Consider the following 17,503-nt stretch of genomic DNA (forward strand, 5'->3'; position numbering starts at 1 on the left):
GTTCAGTACTAGTAGCTGTGACTCGAGCGTGTGTGTGGGTGGCACTGTAATGGTTGCAGAGCAGTTTGCCTACATTTCCTCCGCTGAGCTTCCCACCAACCTGGAGAGCTATAGGTATTGCCATCCCCATTTTATCGATGAGGAAACTGAGACTCAGAGAGGTGAATTGCCTTGCCCACGGTCCCTTATGTGTAATTAGCATCAGAGGTGGGATTTGAACCCAGGCCTTCCTGACTTCATGTCCGTACTCTATCCATCTTGCAGCACTGTCTGTCCACATAACTATGGCTTTACTTAGGCCTATCTGCTGTCTCTCTCCGATTGACAGATGTTGCTCTCCTCCGATCTCTGTCTCCTACAGTCAAAGTCTTTGCGGCCTACTATCTCGGTGAAGAAGATGGACCGTGTCCTGTGCCCAGGGGAACATGGTGAAGAGAATGGTTCGGTAATGGAACACAAAACAATTCCTTGGCACATCTTCCCGGTACTTTCAGATCAGCAGTCTCAGGGAGTTGAACTGGTCTTGGCATATGCAGTACCTATCCTAGACAAGAAAAAGACTTCTCGCTTGGTGAAGGAAATATCAGCTGTGTACCCACTAGAGGGCCAGCAGCATCTCAAAAGAGTCCGAGCATGCACAGACAAGGCCAGTCCTCACCCATTGGAAATGTTGATTTGTTTAGCAAAGCCCGGGAAAGAGAAGGCAGAAGGCTTGCATACGCTTTCAGAGCTCCTGCCCGATAAACAAGTAGATTGCTGTGGCCTAGGGGAACCATTCCTTGTTCGTGTACCTGCCCATCCCCCTTTGACCAGGATGCAGTTCGAAGAAGCCAAGTTCCATTGGCCTACAGCCTTTCATGAAGATAAATATGTCACCAGTGCCCTCACGGGGCACCTTTTCTCAAAGGAAGAAAAGGTGAAGATGCAGACTTACATGAAACAAGCCATCTGGGCAGCCCAGCAAGGAGCAGCAAAGGGGTTGAAGGCTATTGGGGCCGTAGTCGTTGATCCGGCGACAGAAACCGTTCTTGCTGTAGGCCATGATTGTAGAAGGGCCTCAAATCCATTGCTGCATGCCACAATGGTTTGTATAGACCTTGTTGCCCAAGGGCAGGGGAGAGGCACGTATAATTTTAAATCTTATCCTGCTTGTACCGCTTTACCATTGGGAAACAGAGACCCATCAGCCTCAAAAGCTATCCGAGCTGGGACGGTACGAAAATTTGAGTCCAGAGATGATGGGTTGCCCTATATCTGTACTGGCTATGAGCTTTATATCACAAGTGAGCCATGTGTAATGTGTGCCATGGCTCTGGTACATTCCCGGATTCAAAGGGTCTTCTATGGGACAGCATCACCTGATGGGGCCCTGGGCACCAAATATAAGATTCATACCAGACAGGACCTCAATCATCGTTTTGAGGTGTTCAGAGGCATCTTGGAAGACCAGTGTTGTTCCTTAACTGAGGATAGCTAGGCAGACAGCCAGTCTTTCAAATAGCCTTCATTTTTTTCTTTCCCACTTCCTTCTCTTTTCATCATGATGCAGCCCATATCCTATCCCCATCTCTCCCAGGTAGCCAAGAGACTTTCCATTTCTCTTCACTAGTACTGGCTACCCTTAGGTGGTCCCACACAGGCAATTCTCTCGCTCCCTCTTTTTTATGATCTAGCTATTTGTCACTCAAGACAAAAATTCAGTGATCTTCTTGGTTACATTTATGAATTTGTTAGACTACTTACTGGCTAATTACACCTGGAAAGTGATTTGTTGCATGCCCTTCTTGTGATCATGCAAAGTCCATGGCTGCCTGAATGACTGGCTGCATAGCATTTCAAACTGGGGGCCCTTGTTGGTATGTGACTGGGATGTAGGGTCTCTAGCAGCATGATGAAGTGGGAGAACCATTACTTTGTTTTTAAATCTCAAAAATCCTGGATGTGACTTTTTATGATAACTATGTCTTTTTTTAATTAAATTATGGAAAACAAGCCTTGAAATACCAAAATAAAAATAAGAGAAATAAATTTGGATCATTGCCAGAACTTACTAGCTGTGTGAACATGGGCAAGGCAAATAATTTAGTTTTAGTTTTCTCATCTGTAAAATGGGGATAACAGTACTTGCACTACCCACCTCACAGGGTTGTTGTGGGGAACACACTTTGTAGACTTTCAAGGGCCACACAGGTGTGGGCTATTACCATCATTTGCATTGAGGGCTGGGTAACACACAATCGTACTTGTATTAATTGCACTTCCTAAGTGTCTGATGAGCTGAGAATCCAGTACTTATTCTGGCTCCACAGAGCAGTGAGTTTGACTGAGCAGCATTTCAAATTGAGGACCCTTTGTGGAACATGGCTCGGAAAGAGCTTTAGCAGCAGCATGGTGACGGGGGAGAACCATGACTTTGTCTCTTAAATCTCTAATTGCTGGTTGTGACTCCCACAATGGAGGAGGTGACTGCTCTAACGGAACACTGGGTCCTGGATTTGGAGTGAAGGGACCTGGTGCCAAACACATAGAAATGTGACCATGGTCAAGGTGCTTTGTCTCTTGGGGCCTCAGCATCCTCATGTATGCAGATGAAAGGGTCGGACTACTTGTAAGATGGCTTTAGCTTTAAATCATGCTGGGTGCCAGTATTGTAAACACTGGCAGAGTCAGGGACTAGATTGCACGTGTGTAGAAAGGAGATTGCTGCAAAACCCAGAAACTTAACAGATAAAGGTTGGATTCAGTTCAATAAACATTTTTTTTTAAAAATTAAAAAAATAAATTTTCATTGATATTGTCTGTTTTTATATCACTTGTATTTCCCACTGTGTTCCTCCCAAAGCTCTCTCCCAGAGAACTATTTCTTATAATAAAGAAGAAAAAGAGAGAAATAAAGGTGAAAAAATTGTTAAATTAATCACCATGGCAAAAAAAAAAAAACAAATCTGACATATTGAGTGTTTTACACCCATAGTCCATCACTTGTGTAATGAAGTGGTGAAGAAACTATCTTTCTCCCATTAGAATGTAAGCTGTTTGAGGGCAGGGACTATCTTGCTTGTCTTTGTATCTTGCTTTGTCTTGGCACAGAGTAATTCTTAACTACTTTTATCTCTCTTGTCACCTTTCTTATTTGGAGCCAAGCTTGAGCTTTATAATTTTGCAGCATTCATTTTCATTTGTTTGGTTGTTACGGTTGTGTGTATTTTTTTCTTACTTCACTTTGAATCAATTCATATGTCCTTCCATGCTTTTCTGCGTTCATTGTTTTTCACAGTAATGTAAAATTCCATTATATTCATGTACTACATTTTCTTTAGCCATGCACCAGTAGGTGGGCATCTACTTTGTTTCTAATTCTTTGCTCCTGCAATATTTTGGTGTATATGGAGCCTTTTTTTTTTTTTTTTGGTCATTGACATCCTTAGGCCATATGCCTAGCAATGGAGTCTCTGGGTCAAAGGGCATGAACATTCTGAATAATTCCAGATTTGCTTTCCAGAATGGTTGTACCAATTTACAGCTCCACCAGTAATGCATTAGTGCACCCATTTTCCATAGCACTTTCAGCACTGACAATGCCTATCACCAAAAACATTTATTCAGTGACTGCATATCAGATTTTGTGCAGGCAGGGGGAATATAAAGACAAAAATAAAATAATCCTTTCTCTTAAGGAGCTTACATTTTACTGGGGTGATATATCACATCTACTGATCAGTAGATGCTAAGTAAGTACAAAAACATTTTGCTTTACTAACAGTTGGAAGGGGTCAGGAAAGTGGCCCATGAGCTGAAACTTGAAGGATACAAAGGATCCCTAGAGGCGTGGGTTGGGAAAGACCCGAGTTCAAATGAGTTCAAATCTGTGTGACCTGAACAAGTCACTTAAGCTCTGTCTTAGTTTCAGCATCAATAAAATGGGAATAGTCGTCCCTACCTCCCATAGTTGTTATCATAAAGGGAGATATTTCTGATGTGTTTTCCAAACCTTAAAGCGCTACACAAATGTTAGGTATTAGGGTTAGCTATTATTAGGGCTAGCCAGGTGCTGTATTCACTTTCTTCCTGCTGTTAGCACCCTCTGAGCTTTGGCATTTAGAGACAAAGTTCTAGTTGCGGGTCCTGGTTACAGTTATTGTCTTTTTTCTTTTTTGGTATCTTCCACTGGACTTTGCACGATGCTTGGTACATAGGAGATGTTCAGTAAATACTTGTCAGTTTATTGTTGATGGCTAAAGAAATAAAGTCTTTTTAATGAGTTCTGTGCATGGGAAAATCAGGTTTCTGATCCTGATTTTAAATAGTAAGATAGCTATGAGATAAACTAGAAAAACTAAATAAGGATTATCTTGGTGTTATAAGGTACTTGCTTTCGTCCAACCTTAGACAACAAACTTGAAGTAATTGTCTTCTCCCAAAGCATTTGCCTTTCGTTCTAACCACTCTTTTTCTTTTGGTAGGTAGCATCTCATAAGGTTACAGTTTTTTCATCTGTAAAATGGGGGTAAATATGTATGACTAACTTCCTCAAAGGATCATTGTGAGGAAAGCACTCTGCAAGACTCTCTGTCTCTCAGCTCCTGGTGTCTCCTCTGGCTGTCTTCCATGCCTGAAATGCTCTCCCTCCACACCTCTACCGCCTAAGCTTCCTGACTTCCTTCAAGGTCCTGCTAAAGCCCCCCTTTCTACAGGAACCCTTTCCCAGTCCCCCTTAATTCCAGTGCCTTCCCTGTGAGACTGCCCCTCTTTATCCGTCTAAATCTTGTTTGCACATAGTTGTTGTCACATTGTCTCGCCTATTAGACTGGAAGCTCCTAGAGGGCAGGAATCAACTTTTGCCTTACCTTGTATCCTCAGCTTTTAGCACAATGCCTGGCACATAGCAAGCACTATATAAATGTTAACCATCGTTACTCTCACCATCTTTATTGCTGCGTTGCCGTTTTCTGTCAGTAAATCCGTTCAGTGAGGGTAGTACATGATGAAATCCTGTTACTGAATGAAATTGATCGTATGACATCAGTGGATCGACAATCTCAGCAGGACGGCCGCCCTGTGTGATTCTTGACTGTGCCTTCCCAGAAGTCTGAGATTCAAGATCTGCACAGTGTCCTAGAGCCCTTCCTTCCCTCGTTCTCGCATTTCCTGGAAACCAGCACAGCTCTGAGGCAGCCCTGTCTGGTGGCCCTGCTGTGATTTCAGGACTGGTCTTCGTCCTTTTCAGATCATACACGTCTTCTCCTGCTCAGGTCACTATTTGTGATGTACTGTGGCCAGTACACATTTTGTTGTTCATTCAGTCACGTCCAACTCTTCATGACCACATTAGAGGTTTTCTTGGCAGGGATATTGGAGTGGTTTGCCATTTCCCTCTCCAGCTCATTTTACAGATGAGGAAACTGAGACAAACAGGGTGAAGTGACTTGCCCAGGGTCACACAGCTAGTAAGTGTCTGAAGCCAGATTTGAACTCAAGAAGATGAGTCTTCCAGACTTTCTGGCATTCTATCCACTGCGCCACCTAGCTGCCCCTATATACACCTACTGTGTGTCTTTTCCTTGCTTCTGGGATAATCTGTGTTTTGAGTTCTGAGATCACAGTGTTCCATGATGCATAGTCATGTAGCATCCCTGGGAGAAACGCTGTGTGTTTGGAACAGTGAGCAGCATGGACTCATTGAAAACCCTGTGCCTTTTCCCTGATGCAGCCCAGTCTGAACCCTTCCTTCTGGGGCTCAGCTCATTGCCCATATGTAGCTGTGAATAGAAACAGGGCCACTGAACTGTACCTAAGGATCTTTGCAGGCCACATATTGGCTTAGAAAACCACGTATTAACATCATCTGTCTTCTCATATTTTTATTTGGTACCTAAGATAGAGGTACAAAGGGACTGGCTTATTGGGTTGCCTCTCCAACTGCATGTCATAATGATCATTGTGTCAGAAAGGCAGAGCTTGACCTTTTAAATTGAATTCCTTACTTAAAAAAGAAAACTGTGTTTGAGCTATTGAGGGTTTTCTCAGTCCTCGTTCTCCTTGGCCTGTCTGCAGAATTAGATGTTGTTGATTACCTTCTCCTCTTTGATGCTCTCTTCTCTCTAGGTTTTTGGGACCACCCCCGCCCCCGTCTCTCTTTCTCTCTCTCTCTCTCTCTCTCTCTGGCTGCCCCTCGGTTCTCCTCCTACCTCTCTGACTGCTCCTTCTCTGTCTCCTTTGCTGGATCTTCATCCAGGGCATGCCCTCTAACAGCAGGTGTCCCTCAGGGCTCTGTCCTGGGCCCTCTTCTTTTCTCCCTCTACACAACTTCACTTAATGATCTTACCAGCTCTCATGGATTATCATCTTTGTGCTGATGATTCTCCAGTCTACCAAATCCTGCTCCAGCCTCTCTGCCGACCTCTCAGCTCAGATCTCCAGCTGCCTTTAAACAAACATCTCAGTCTGAACATGCGGGAGACCTTTTAAACTCAACATATCCAAAACAGAACTCATCATCTTTTCCCCTAAACAGTCTCCCCTCCTACCTCCTTATCATTGGAGAGGGCAGCACCATCCCAGTCCCTCAGGCTCCAACCTAGGAGTCAGCCTGGACTCCTCACTCTCTCTCACACCCACATCCAAGCAGTTTCCAAGGCTTGTTGATATCACCTTTGCAGCGTCTCTCAAATACTCCCCCTGCTCTCCTCTGACTGTCACCCCTGGAATTCGAATCCTTATCACCTCACACCTTGAGTGCAATAGGCTGCTGATGGGTCAGCCTACCTTAAGGCTCTCTCCACTCTCTCCACTCCAGTCCATCCCCCATCCAGTCACTAAGGTGATTTTCTTAAAGCATGGCTCTGATCATGTCTCTCTCTCTCTCTCTCTCTCTCTCTCTCTCTCTCTCTCTCTCTCTCTCTCTCTCTCTCTCTCTCTCTCTCTTTCTCTCTCTCTCTCTCCCTCTCCCTCTCCCCCTCTCCCTATTGCCTCCAGGAACAAATATAAAATATCTGTTTGGAATTCAGAGCCCTTCATAACTTAGCCACCTCCTACCTCTCCAATCTCCTTATACCTTACTCCCCAAGGTATATCTTATATCGAGTGACACTGATCTCCTGGCTTTTCCATGAACCAAACCCTCTGTTTCTTGGCTCCAGGTATTTTCTCTGATTGTTCTCGTGTCTGGAATGTTCTCCCTCCTCAATTCTCCCTGCTGACCTCTCTGGCTTCCTCTGTGTCCCAACTAAAATCCCATCTTTTCAGGAATCCTTTCCCAACTCTTAATGCCAGTGCCTTCTCTCTGTTATTTATTTCCTACATATCCTGTATAGTGTTTAATTCGTATACATCTGTTTGCATGTTGTCTACCTCCTTAGACTGTAAGCTCCCCGAGGGCAGGAGCTGTCTTTTATCTCTTTTTGTATCCACAGTGCTTAGCACAGTGCCTGGTATATAGTAGGTGCTTAATAAATGTTCATTGATTGGTTTAGCTTTCTAGCTAAAAAAAAAAATGCAGTTGTACCTCACTTTTAAGGAATGCCGGTTCTGTGCAGGGCTTCCCTCAGTGAAAAGAGAAATTGGGAGGAAGTGTAAATATGGGAAGAAATGGTTAGTATTATAAGACTAGCAAATTCCTGAGGGTCAGGTGGCTGTAGCGTACAGTCATTGCTCTGGCTGTCCTGAGAGGAAGAGAGCCATGGGGTGGGGAGGCAAGGTGGGCTTCCTGGAGGACAGGGGGTTTGATCAGGGCATCAGCAAGGAGGAAGGCAGCCATTGAGGACAAGGGAGTGGTGCAGGGACAAGGAAGTACAAGGTGTAACAGGGTCACCCTGAGGTGATCTTTTTCTATCCCTTGGGCTATCCTGCATCCCCCAAAGACTTCAGAAAGCAGTCGTTAACTGTTTTCTGAGTGCTGGAACCAGTATGGACCAGAGGCAGTGTGGGACAGGGGAAGGAGCACTAGTTTGGAGTCAGCGATCCTGGGATCAGATCCTGCATTTGCCACATCTGCCCTGGGGAATTTTGGCTGTCAAACTGCTTCTTCTCATGGACTTGTTTTCCTCCTCTGTAAAATGACAGGGGGAGGCGTTGGGCTTGCTGGCTTAGTGTCCCTTCCAGCTTTAAATCCACGATCCTTTGGTTTTGTGACAGCAGCTTTTTGTATGAAAGAACTGTCCGGGTTGGTAGGTATTGATGCTCTTATTGAGAGAGCGAATTGCTGCCATCCAGTCATATGATAAGCATCTCTGGAAGAGTTAGGAACAAAAGGAAAATGGTCAGCCAGAAGAGGAGTTGATGTCTCCTGTGTTATTTTGATTGAGTTTTGCAGTTGTAGGTATTGGTGTCTATGCCAGCACCCGAGCACAAGCTGAAGCGTCTTGTCTGGATGGGGCTGAATGGGCATGAGGCCTACGCTGTGTGGTTGTATGAAGGCCACCCCCCCGCCCCAATGCATCTGGACACGCGGGCAACCGATGGCATGGTGTGACTTGTGATTTTTTTCCCTTTCTCTTCTAGGGTTGCCATCCTTGTCGGTCGGCTGACTTGGGGGAGTGTCTGGAAGAGCAATGTCAGGTAAGGAACGGTGTAGTGTACAGCGCAGCGCCATGGTTTGTTATTAACTGTTTAATGCATGTGACTTCCTTAATGAGAAGGTGACTGGATTGACTCTGATTTGTTTGACTTAGAATACCTTGTCTGGGCGTTTATAAAGGTGGAAATGCTCAGTGTCCACATTGAGGAGTCTTGTTAGCTCAGCTGATTGTGTGAAGCTATGGGGAGGCCTGACTGTGCTTGGCCCCTGCTCTAACAGTAATCTTGGAAACAGGGCCTTGGGGGCCCTGTACCCTGAGGCATTGGGGGTACTCCACAAGTGTAGAGTCTTAGATGTGGGGCACGTCCACAGGCTAGTGCTATGTGCGGTAGCGTTTGGTGGGGCAAAGGGCAGAGCCAGATGGAGTGCTCTGGGAAAGCCACAAGGCAAAAACCACTTTCACTTGAGGGAAATTTGGCCTTGGAGCTGGAAAGGACCTTAGATCCCAACCCCTCATTTTACAGATGCGGAAACTGAAGCCTGGATGGGGAGGCCTGGGGTTGCTGCCTCGAGGCTCCCCGGCCTCTGAAGGCACAGACAGTGGCACAGCAGGGCTCAGCCCACTCTTCTGGCAGAAGAGAGAATTGCCAGAGAAAGCTTTTCTGGGCTTCTGCTGCTGCTATCCCACATGCCCCCTTCCTGAAAGATAAGCCAGGCTGGGGACTCTGGCTCCTGCCTCTCGGTTTCCTCCTTGGGTCCTGAGCATTCTGGGCCTCAGCCACCACTTTGATCTCCCCTGTTGCTGTTCATCTTCCTTCCTCCCTGACAGCCAAGGCCTCTCTGTGATTGCTTCCTGTCTCTTGAAGATTCAGCTTTCATCTACATATTACCCCTTATTAACTCTTTTAAGATTTTTTTTCTCAATTACATGTAAACTAAAATTTTTAACATTTGTTTTGTAAAATTTTCAGTTCCAAATTCTCTCTCTCCCTTCTTTCTTCCCCCCCTCCCTGAGAAGGCAAGCAGTTTGACATAAATTATACATGTGCAGTTATGCAAAACATTTCCATATTAGCCATGCTGTAAATGAAAATGCAGACCAAAAACCCAAAAATAATAAATTGAGTTAAAAAAGCATGCTTCAGTCTCCATTTAGACTCCATCAGTTTTTTCTCTGGAGGGGGCTAGCATTTTTCATCCTTCTAAATTGTCTTGGATCATTGGATTGCTGAGAATAGTCCTATTTACCCTTAGCACTTTTCTAGCTATGAGCCTTAGTTTCTTCATCTATAGAATGGAAATACTATTTAGTCATTGAACTAATGTTAAGTGCAGGTTGTCAGGCTGTAGTCACTGGGGAGGCAAAGGAAAGCCAGAAAGGTCCTTGCCCGTCCTCCTTCCTAGGTTGTTGTGAAGAAAAGGCCATGCTGCCCTTACAGAGCTCCAGAAGTGGGGCTTGTTCTTTTGGCTCTTTGGCTCTGGTGACCAGCTAGGATTTGCTGGATCCTGATTGGTTGTCCCGCATTGCTCTGTCAGTTGCCCCGTCATACATACCTTTGCTCCCTGCAGTGGATGCTGGGACTGAAGCGTCCACTCCACCTCCAGTCCTGGCCCCTCCTTCCAGAGGCAGGACACACTGGACACAATCAGTAGCTTGTATTTCCAAGTCCAGCAGCACTCTAGCAGGGAGGACGCTGAAAGCAGAAGTGGAGTATTGGCTTTGGGGTGGGTTGTCCAGTTAAAGTAACCGTGTCATTTTCCTCTTTCAGTCTTTGCCCCCCACCATTAGAAGGCCCCATGCAGTGCTTCATGGTAGTTTACGGGTGAGCCTGGGTTCCCAAAGGGCAGGGCAGTCCAGCACAGGCTCCAACAGATCCTGCCAGCTGAGAGGGGCTCTGTCATTCCTGCTGGCTCCAGACATGCTCACTGCGGCCTCAAAGCATGGCTTCCCCTCAGTCCAGTTGCTCTTTCTGGCCCCTGCACACAGCCCACGAGAGCCTGAGGTGTGAGAGTGCCTGCTTCACACCCCTTCCTGTGGGGGCCATTCTCGGGATCCTTGTTTAGCTGTCATGAGACAGCTTTCTCTACCTTCAGAAGCAGTAACGGTAGCCAGCATTCATAGCACGCTTTAGGTTTGCGGAGGCCTTGACAGATGCTATTTCATTGGATCCTCCAACAACCCTGGGAGGGAGGAGCTATTATTATCCCCATTTTACAGGTGAAGAAACTGGGGCAAATAGAGGTGAATTGACTTGCCAGGGGTCATACAGCTGGGAAATGTCTGAGGCTGGACTTCCAAGAAGTCCCCTTCTCTTTGCGCTACGGCGCCCCCTAGCCTCCCCGAAGCCTATAGCACCTGGTATTCTCAGCCATTGTCTCACCTGAGTACAGACTTGGCTTCTGAAATTAGGCTAGAGAAGAGACATTCAGCACCATATGACAGGTGGTACCCTCCCAGGTCCCACGTATAACTATCCAAGGCTGAGACTAGGGGCAAGCAACTACCTAAGGTACAACATGGGACATTTTTAATGGGACACTTCATGAATGTCTGAATGTCTGACCACACTGCCCAGGGGATCAGGCCAAGGTCCTCCTTTTGGAGACCACTGTGGCGCGTTCGGCAGTTGGTTGACTGGGAGTGGTATACTCTTTGGCATTCTGCACTGGTGAAGGCAACTTCCTTGCCAGGTGTTCCCTACACTAATGAAATCACAGGTCCAGATCCAAAAAGAGAAAGTTTCCAGAAGTTAGAATTGGACTGGGAATAGTTCGTATACTTCAGAAATATGGCTGAACATTAGTTGTGTCTCATTCTTTATTAAAATATATCAGTCTTTGAGTTGAGAATCTTACTGCTTTTTACAGACTCAGAATTTTAGCCTCATTTCCTTTTTTTGTTTTACAGTCTGCATAATAGAGTAGTACATACATGCATACATGTACATAGGGGCACAAGTGATCAAAAGATAGGGGCACAATTAAAAATGTTACAACAATCAGAATCTTCAAGTTGGAGTGAATCTAGGTATTGTCAGTTTTTGCTTGTAGCATGAATCGCTGTACAACCTCACAAGTATTTACCAGCCTCTCCTCAAAGACCATCAGTAACAGGAGCTCATTGCCTTACAGGGGAGACTTTTGCATTGTTAGACCCCTAATTATTAGAAAAATCTTGCTTAAATTAAACATCAGCTGGCCTGCCTGTACTTCCTTCCTCATTATCCTCCCAAGCCTCAGAGAACGAGTTTTATCTCTCTCCCCTGTGATAGTACTTCCGTCTTCGAAGATACCTCAAGTCTTCTCTTCTCCAGTGAAGCTCATGTTCTGGGGTGACTGTCCCAGCTGCCCCTCATTCTGAGGAGTTGGGTCCCCAGAGCATGGCTCTTAAGTTTCCCCTTAAAGTTCTGAGATGAGGCCTGAGGGGTCAGGAAAGGGTTGGCTTTCTGGTGCTTGAGTCCTCACCCCCTTTATGAGGGCTATCAATTAGTCCCTTAGACTTAAATTAGCTTTTAGAAAGGAGCTGGTATAGTAACAACAGTTAGTATAAACCATTTCCCTCTGCAAAAGTCTGGGACACCCTCAGAGAGCACATGGGGGAAGGGGTCTTTCCCAGCCCCTGGAAGGAGTCCTCAGGGTGATGCCCTAGGTGGGGGTGGAGCCTTTCTGTGGGGCACACCTTCCACATGGGGACCTGTCTGCTCCTGGTTCCTGGTGTGGATACTGCTGCTGGCCACAGCTTCCCTGAGTGCTGAGTGCACTGCTAGACTTCGGTTGGAAAGATGAGAATGCCAGACCCTTCAAATCCCATAGGGTCTTCTGACCACAGAGACCGGGACTTGGGGGAGTGGGAAGAAGCCTAGGTCAAAGTGGAGGCACTTGCCTCAATCCCTCCCCCACCAAAAGTCAGCTTTCTCTCCTCTCCCCTACCAGACATGCAAATCTGGGCTCAGAACTTGCCCCCAGTTTTATATAGATCTTCCAGTGTGACCAGGGTTCCTTAGCCAGTCTAAACAGACTTTCCAGGGAAATGTCCAGACCTTGCTGACACCTAGTTCTGATTGGATTATTCCATCAAGAAGTGTTTTCACCTAGCAAAGGTAATTAGTAACCAAAGGACTCTTCTTTCCTCAATTCATACATACACACATACAACATATAATACACACATATACATATATACACATATATATGTATATACCCATACATACATACATACATACATACATATCCCTGTTTCTTTTCATTGTTCAGTGGTTTGAAAATCTTCCCATCATCCTGACCACTCTTCTTTCAAGGCATTTTAATATACTAACGTCCATACTAAAATATATGAAATTAACACAATGCAACAGATGTAGTCTGACCAAGGCAACTTATATGAGAAATGTTGTCTCCTTTCTGGGCATTAGGTTCTATTAACTTAGTATTAATTGCTTTCTTAGCATTCATTTGATCAACAAGCATTTATTGAGCTCCTTCTATGTGCCAAGTTGAGTCCCTACCTTTAAGGAGCTTAGACAGTATGAGGGAAACGGCATTTATATAGAAAATTAAATAGAAAATACATACAAAGTCATTTTAGGGGAGAGGGCATTAGCTGCTTGGGAATCAAGAAAGGCCTCCTATATGGAGTTAGCCCTTGAACTGCGCAGTGGAGAGAGCGAGGGGCTCTCAAGAGTTGGGAAAGAGGAAATAGTGCATTTCAGGCAAGGTGGGTGGCTTGTGTAAAGGCCTGAGAACTGAAAAGGAAATCTCCCAGAGGAGAAACAGCAAACCACCCAGCCATTCCACTTGGTGGGAATGTAGACTAAGTGACAGAAAGTAATATACAAGAAACCTAGAAAGGGAGATTTCAGCCAGATTGGGTGGGGGCTCACAAAGCCATTCGGTCAGAACTTATTTAAATGGCTACATGCCAGGCATTGTGCTGTGTAATGGGGTACCAAGACAAAACAGAAACAATTCTTGCCCTCAAGGATCTTAAATTCCACAACATGTCCACATAGAAGGAGATACAAAATACATACAAGATAAATATTCGGTAATTTGGAGAGGAAGGCACTAACAACAGGGAGAGTCAAGAAAGGCCTCATGTAAGAGTGGGCCCTTGAGCTGACTTTGGGAGGAAACATCCAAGGATTCTAAGAGATTGAGGTGAGAAGGGAATGCATTCCAGACTTGAGAATACTTGCTTTTCAAGGTGAGAGAGAGCCTCCATAAGGACTTGACTGTATGCTGAGGCACTTTGTGAGGAGCTCTGGGCACACAAAGATGGAGATGACGTAAGTCCCGTTCTCAAGGAGTTTCCAGGCTTCCTTTAGGGGTGGGGATGGGAAGGACATGTACACGAATAAAGAATAGGAGAGAAAATGCAGTAAGTGAAAAGGCCACAGCTCAACTAAGTGCCATGAAGGTTTTAGGAGAGATCAGTCATTTTCACCTGGGGTTAGGGACAAGGAGGAGAAAGTCTTTAACAGCAGGCCAAGATTTGAGCAGGTGTGGTATCTATCTGCTTTTAATTTGACGTTGACTCTTTACCTGGAATTGAGACTAACTTGAGATAAGGAGCAACCAGGTAGTGAAGTGGGTAGATGTTGACTGTGGAGTCAGGAAGACCAGAGTTTAGATCTTGTCCCTGTCACTTAGTATGGCTCGGGGGGGGGGGGGGGGGGGGCAATCAAATGAAGTAAATCGATTTCCAAGCTTCAAAGTGCTGTATAAAGTGTTAGCTTTGGTCATTAGTAGTAGTAATTCTCTGTTAAATCACCAGACATAACATGAAGGCTAAAAGTGCTATAAAAAAAGCCCTGCATATTTTACATAAGACACTAAGTTGGAAATTTAACTCTACATATATTTCTCACTGTTTGGAGGTTTTCCCAGGATGTGGTTTTGTCTTTTTGTTGTTTTCAGTTCTCAGTCCAAAAACAAGGTGTTTATTAAACACCTACTGTGTGCCAGGCATTTTGCTTAGCACTGGGGAGGCAAAGAAAGGACAAAAACTAAACTAGTCCCTGCTTTCAAAGGCAGTCACATCCTAATGGGGGAGACCACATTAAAACAACTACAGGGTGAGCTAGAGATAATCTCAGAGGAAAGGAACTGAAATTAAGGGGGACTGAGAAAGGCTTCTTGTAGAAGGTAAGACGTCAGCTGAGACTTGAAGGGAGCCAGGGAAGCCAGAAGGCAGAGATGCTGAGAGGGAGAGAGTGCCAGGCATGCAGTTCAGCCAGGAAAGATGGCTAGAATCAGAAAATGGAGTGTCTTCTGGGAGGAACAGTCAGTGGGCAGAATCACTGGATCACAGAGTAGGGAAGGCTCTGTAAGTTGTCAGAAGACTGAAAACGTAGGGAGGAACCGTGTTATGGAAGGCTTAAAAAGCCAAACAGAGGATTTTGTGTTCGATCCCAGGGATAACAGGAGCCACTGGAGTCGATTGAACAGGGGGTGACGTGGTCAGATTTTGACTTTAGGAAGATCGGTTTGACAGCTGTGTAGAGAGAACTAGTGTGGGGAGAGACTTGAGACAGGAAGACAGACCAGGAAGCTATTCCAATAGGCCAGGCATAAGGTGGGTGAAGACCTGCTCCATCTTGTGGCTCTGTGAATGAAGAGAAGAGTACATAAAGGAGAGATTTTATGGTGGCAGAGATGATAAGACTTGGCAGTAGTCTGATTATGTGAGGTTAATAAGATTAAGGAGTTAAGGATGGCATCTGACTTATAAGCCTGGGTGACTAGGAGTGGTGTCCTTGACAGTAACAGGGAGATTAGGAAGAGGGAAGAGTTATGAGGGGGAGGTAGATAATAAGTTCTCTTTAGGGCCTGTTGAGTCAAGATATCTACAAGACATCCAGTTTGAAACATCTGAAAAGTAGGGATGGAGCCAAGATGGCAGAGTAAAGGCAGATTTGCTTGAGCTCTCCCGAATTCTCCTCCAAACAACTTTAAAATAATGCTTTAAAATTAATTCTGGAGTGGCAGGACTAACAAAAAGGTTAGGGTGAAACAATTCTCCAGACCAAGACAACTTAGAAGGTCAGCAGGAAAGATCTGTCTCACTAGGATGTGAGTAGGTCACAGTCTAGCACAGTGCAGAACACACCACAGCGAGCCAGCTGTTGGTCTGGGGAGCAGCTGAATCACAGCCCGGTAGCTTCTGGAACTGTCACCACACAGATGGCAGGGGGCTTGGACAGCTGGTCAGGTGGAGATTACAGGGGACCCTTTGCTGGCACTAGGTGTGGGACTCTGTTACATTGTCTGTAAGTGGTTCAAGATTGCAGGCTCTGGGCAAGGAGGAGCACTAGTACATTAGAGTGCACACGGTCAGAACCCTGGTCATAGTTCCAGGGTGGAAAAGAGTGCCAGGAGAATAATGACCACACCTCTCCTTAGATCATACCATCATGGAAGACCTGAAAACTAACAAGTTAAAAGCCAAGAAATAGGCTAGAAAACTGAGCAAAAACAGAAAAAGAACCTGAGCATAGAACATTACTATGGTGACAGGGAAAGCCATAACCCAAACTCAGAAGACAATGAAATCAAAACAGCTACATGCAAAACCTTGAAGAAAAAATTTGGATGGGTCTCAGGACCAAAAAAAACTTCTAGAAGATCTCAAAAATGATTTTAAAAACCAAATCAGAGAGATAGAGGAAAAATTGGGGAAAATAATTAGAGTGTTGCAAGAAAGTCATGAAAAGAGAGTCAGCAATTTGGTAAAGGAGGTACAAAAAATTACTAGGAAAATAACATCTCAAAAAACAGAATAGGCCAAATAGTCTGAAAAGTAGTTGAAAACGTGAGATCGGAGGTAAGGAGAGAGTTTAGGGTTGAATAATTAGATCTGAGAGTAATCTGCATAGAGATGTAATTGAAACTGTGGGTGCTGATAAGATCATCAAGTGAAATGGTATAGAGGAAAAAGAGAAGGTGGCCCTGGACAGAGCCTTGGGGGACACCCCTAGCTGAAGATCCAGCAAAGAAAACAAGATTGATTACACAGGTGAGAGTAGAGCTGAAGAGAGTATCTAGGAGGAGAGGAGCCAGGGGCTGCAGAGAGGCAAGAAGGATAAAGACTGAGAAAAGGCCATTAGATTTGGCAATTAAGAGGTCATCAGTAACTTTGGAGAGAACAGTTTTAGTTGAATGATCAGGCCAGAAGCCAGGTTGCAGAGAGTTAAGAAGATGTAGATGGCCTTCTCAGGGAGTCTAACCACAAAGGGGGAAAAGAGATATAGGGTGATAGATAGTAGGGAGGTGGCGCAATGGATAGAATGCCAGGTCTGCAGTCGGGAAGACACTTCCTGAGTTCAACCAACACTAGCTTTGTGACTCTGAGCAAGTCAATTAATCCTGTTTGCCTCAGTTTCCTTATCTGTAAAATGAGCTGGAGAAGGAAATGGCAAACCACTCCAGTATCTTTGCAGAAACCCCCAAAAAAGGGAGTCACAAAGAGACAGATGTGAATGAAAAATGGCTGAACAACAAGCACGACAGCTAGGAGAGAGGGAGGAATCAAGTGAGGGTTTTTCGAGGATGAGGAGAAGTGGGCGTGTTTTTTGGCAGTAAAGAAGCAGCCAGTAGACAGAGCTTGAAGTAAGAATAGGGATGATTGAGGGGGCAATCTTCTGGAGAAGGTGGGATAGAATGGGATCCCTTGTACAGGCAGAGAGGGCTTTGCCTTCACAAGAAGGCGGCCTACCTCTTTGTGAGAGATGGAGTGAAAGAGGAGCTAGTAACAGAAGGCATCTCAATGCGGTGAACTGTGGAGAAGGGGGGGAGGCAGGGGATAATGGTGAATGGCTTCAGTTTTTTCAGTGAGACAAGATCCTCAGTTGAGAGGGTGGTGAGGATAGGAAATCGTGGGAGGCTCGAGTAGGAATGAAAAGGTTTGGAAAAGCCACTTTGGTGAGTGAGATAGTGGTCAATCGGGTATAAAAGGATTGCCTTGCCACATTGAGGGGGCTGTGAATAAGG

At 45.2% G+C, this 17,503-nt stretch overlaps 2 protein-coding genes across 2 annotated transcripts in view; both read left to right on the forward strand.

Moving 5' to 3' along the window:
• The window catches only part of ADAT3 (adenosine deaminase tRNA specific 3), a 33,254-nt gene extending 30,522 nt beyond the window's left edge, over positions 1-2,732 (forward strand). The window contains exon 2 of the mRNA XM_036767996.1: positions 362-2,732. Coding sequence (XP_036623891.1) covers positions 398-1,477 — 1,080 coding nt within the window. The 5' untranslated portion in view covers positions 362-397 and the 3' untranslated portion in view covers positions 1,478-2,732. The remainder of the gene's footprint in view (positions 1-361) is intronic.
• Positions 1-17,503, forward strand: part of SCAMP4 (secretory carrier membrane protein 4) — an 88,312-nt gene that overhangs the window by 30,564 nt on the left and 40,245 nt on the right. Inside the window, exon 2 of the mRNA XM_036768007.1 lies at positions 8,500-8,556. Within this exon, the coding sequence (XP_036623902.1) occupies positions 8,550-8,556 (7 nt within the window). The 5' untranslated portion in view covers positions 8,500-8,549. The remainder of the gene's footprint in view (positions 1-8,499; positions 8,557-17,503) is intronic.

This window comes from Trichosurus vulpecula, chromosome 1, assembly GCF_011100635.1.
Source record: "Trichosurus vulpecula isolate mTriVul1 chromosome 1, mTriVul1.pri, whole genome shotgun sequence".
Taxonomy (NCBI): Eukaryota; Metazoa; Chordata; class Mammalia; order Diprotodontia; family Phalangeridae; genus Trichosurus; species Trichosurus vulpecula.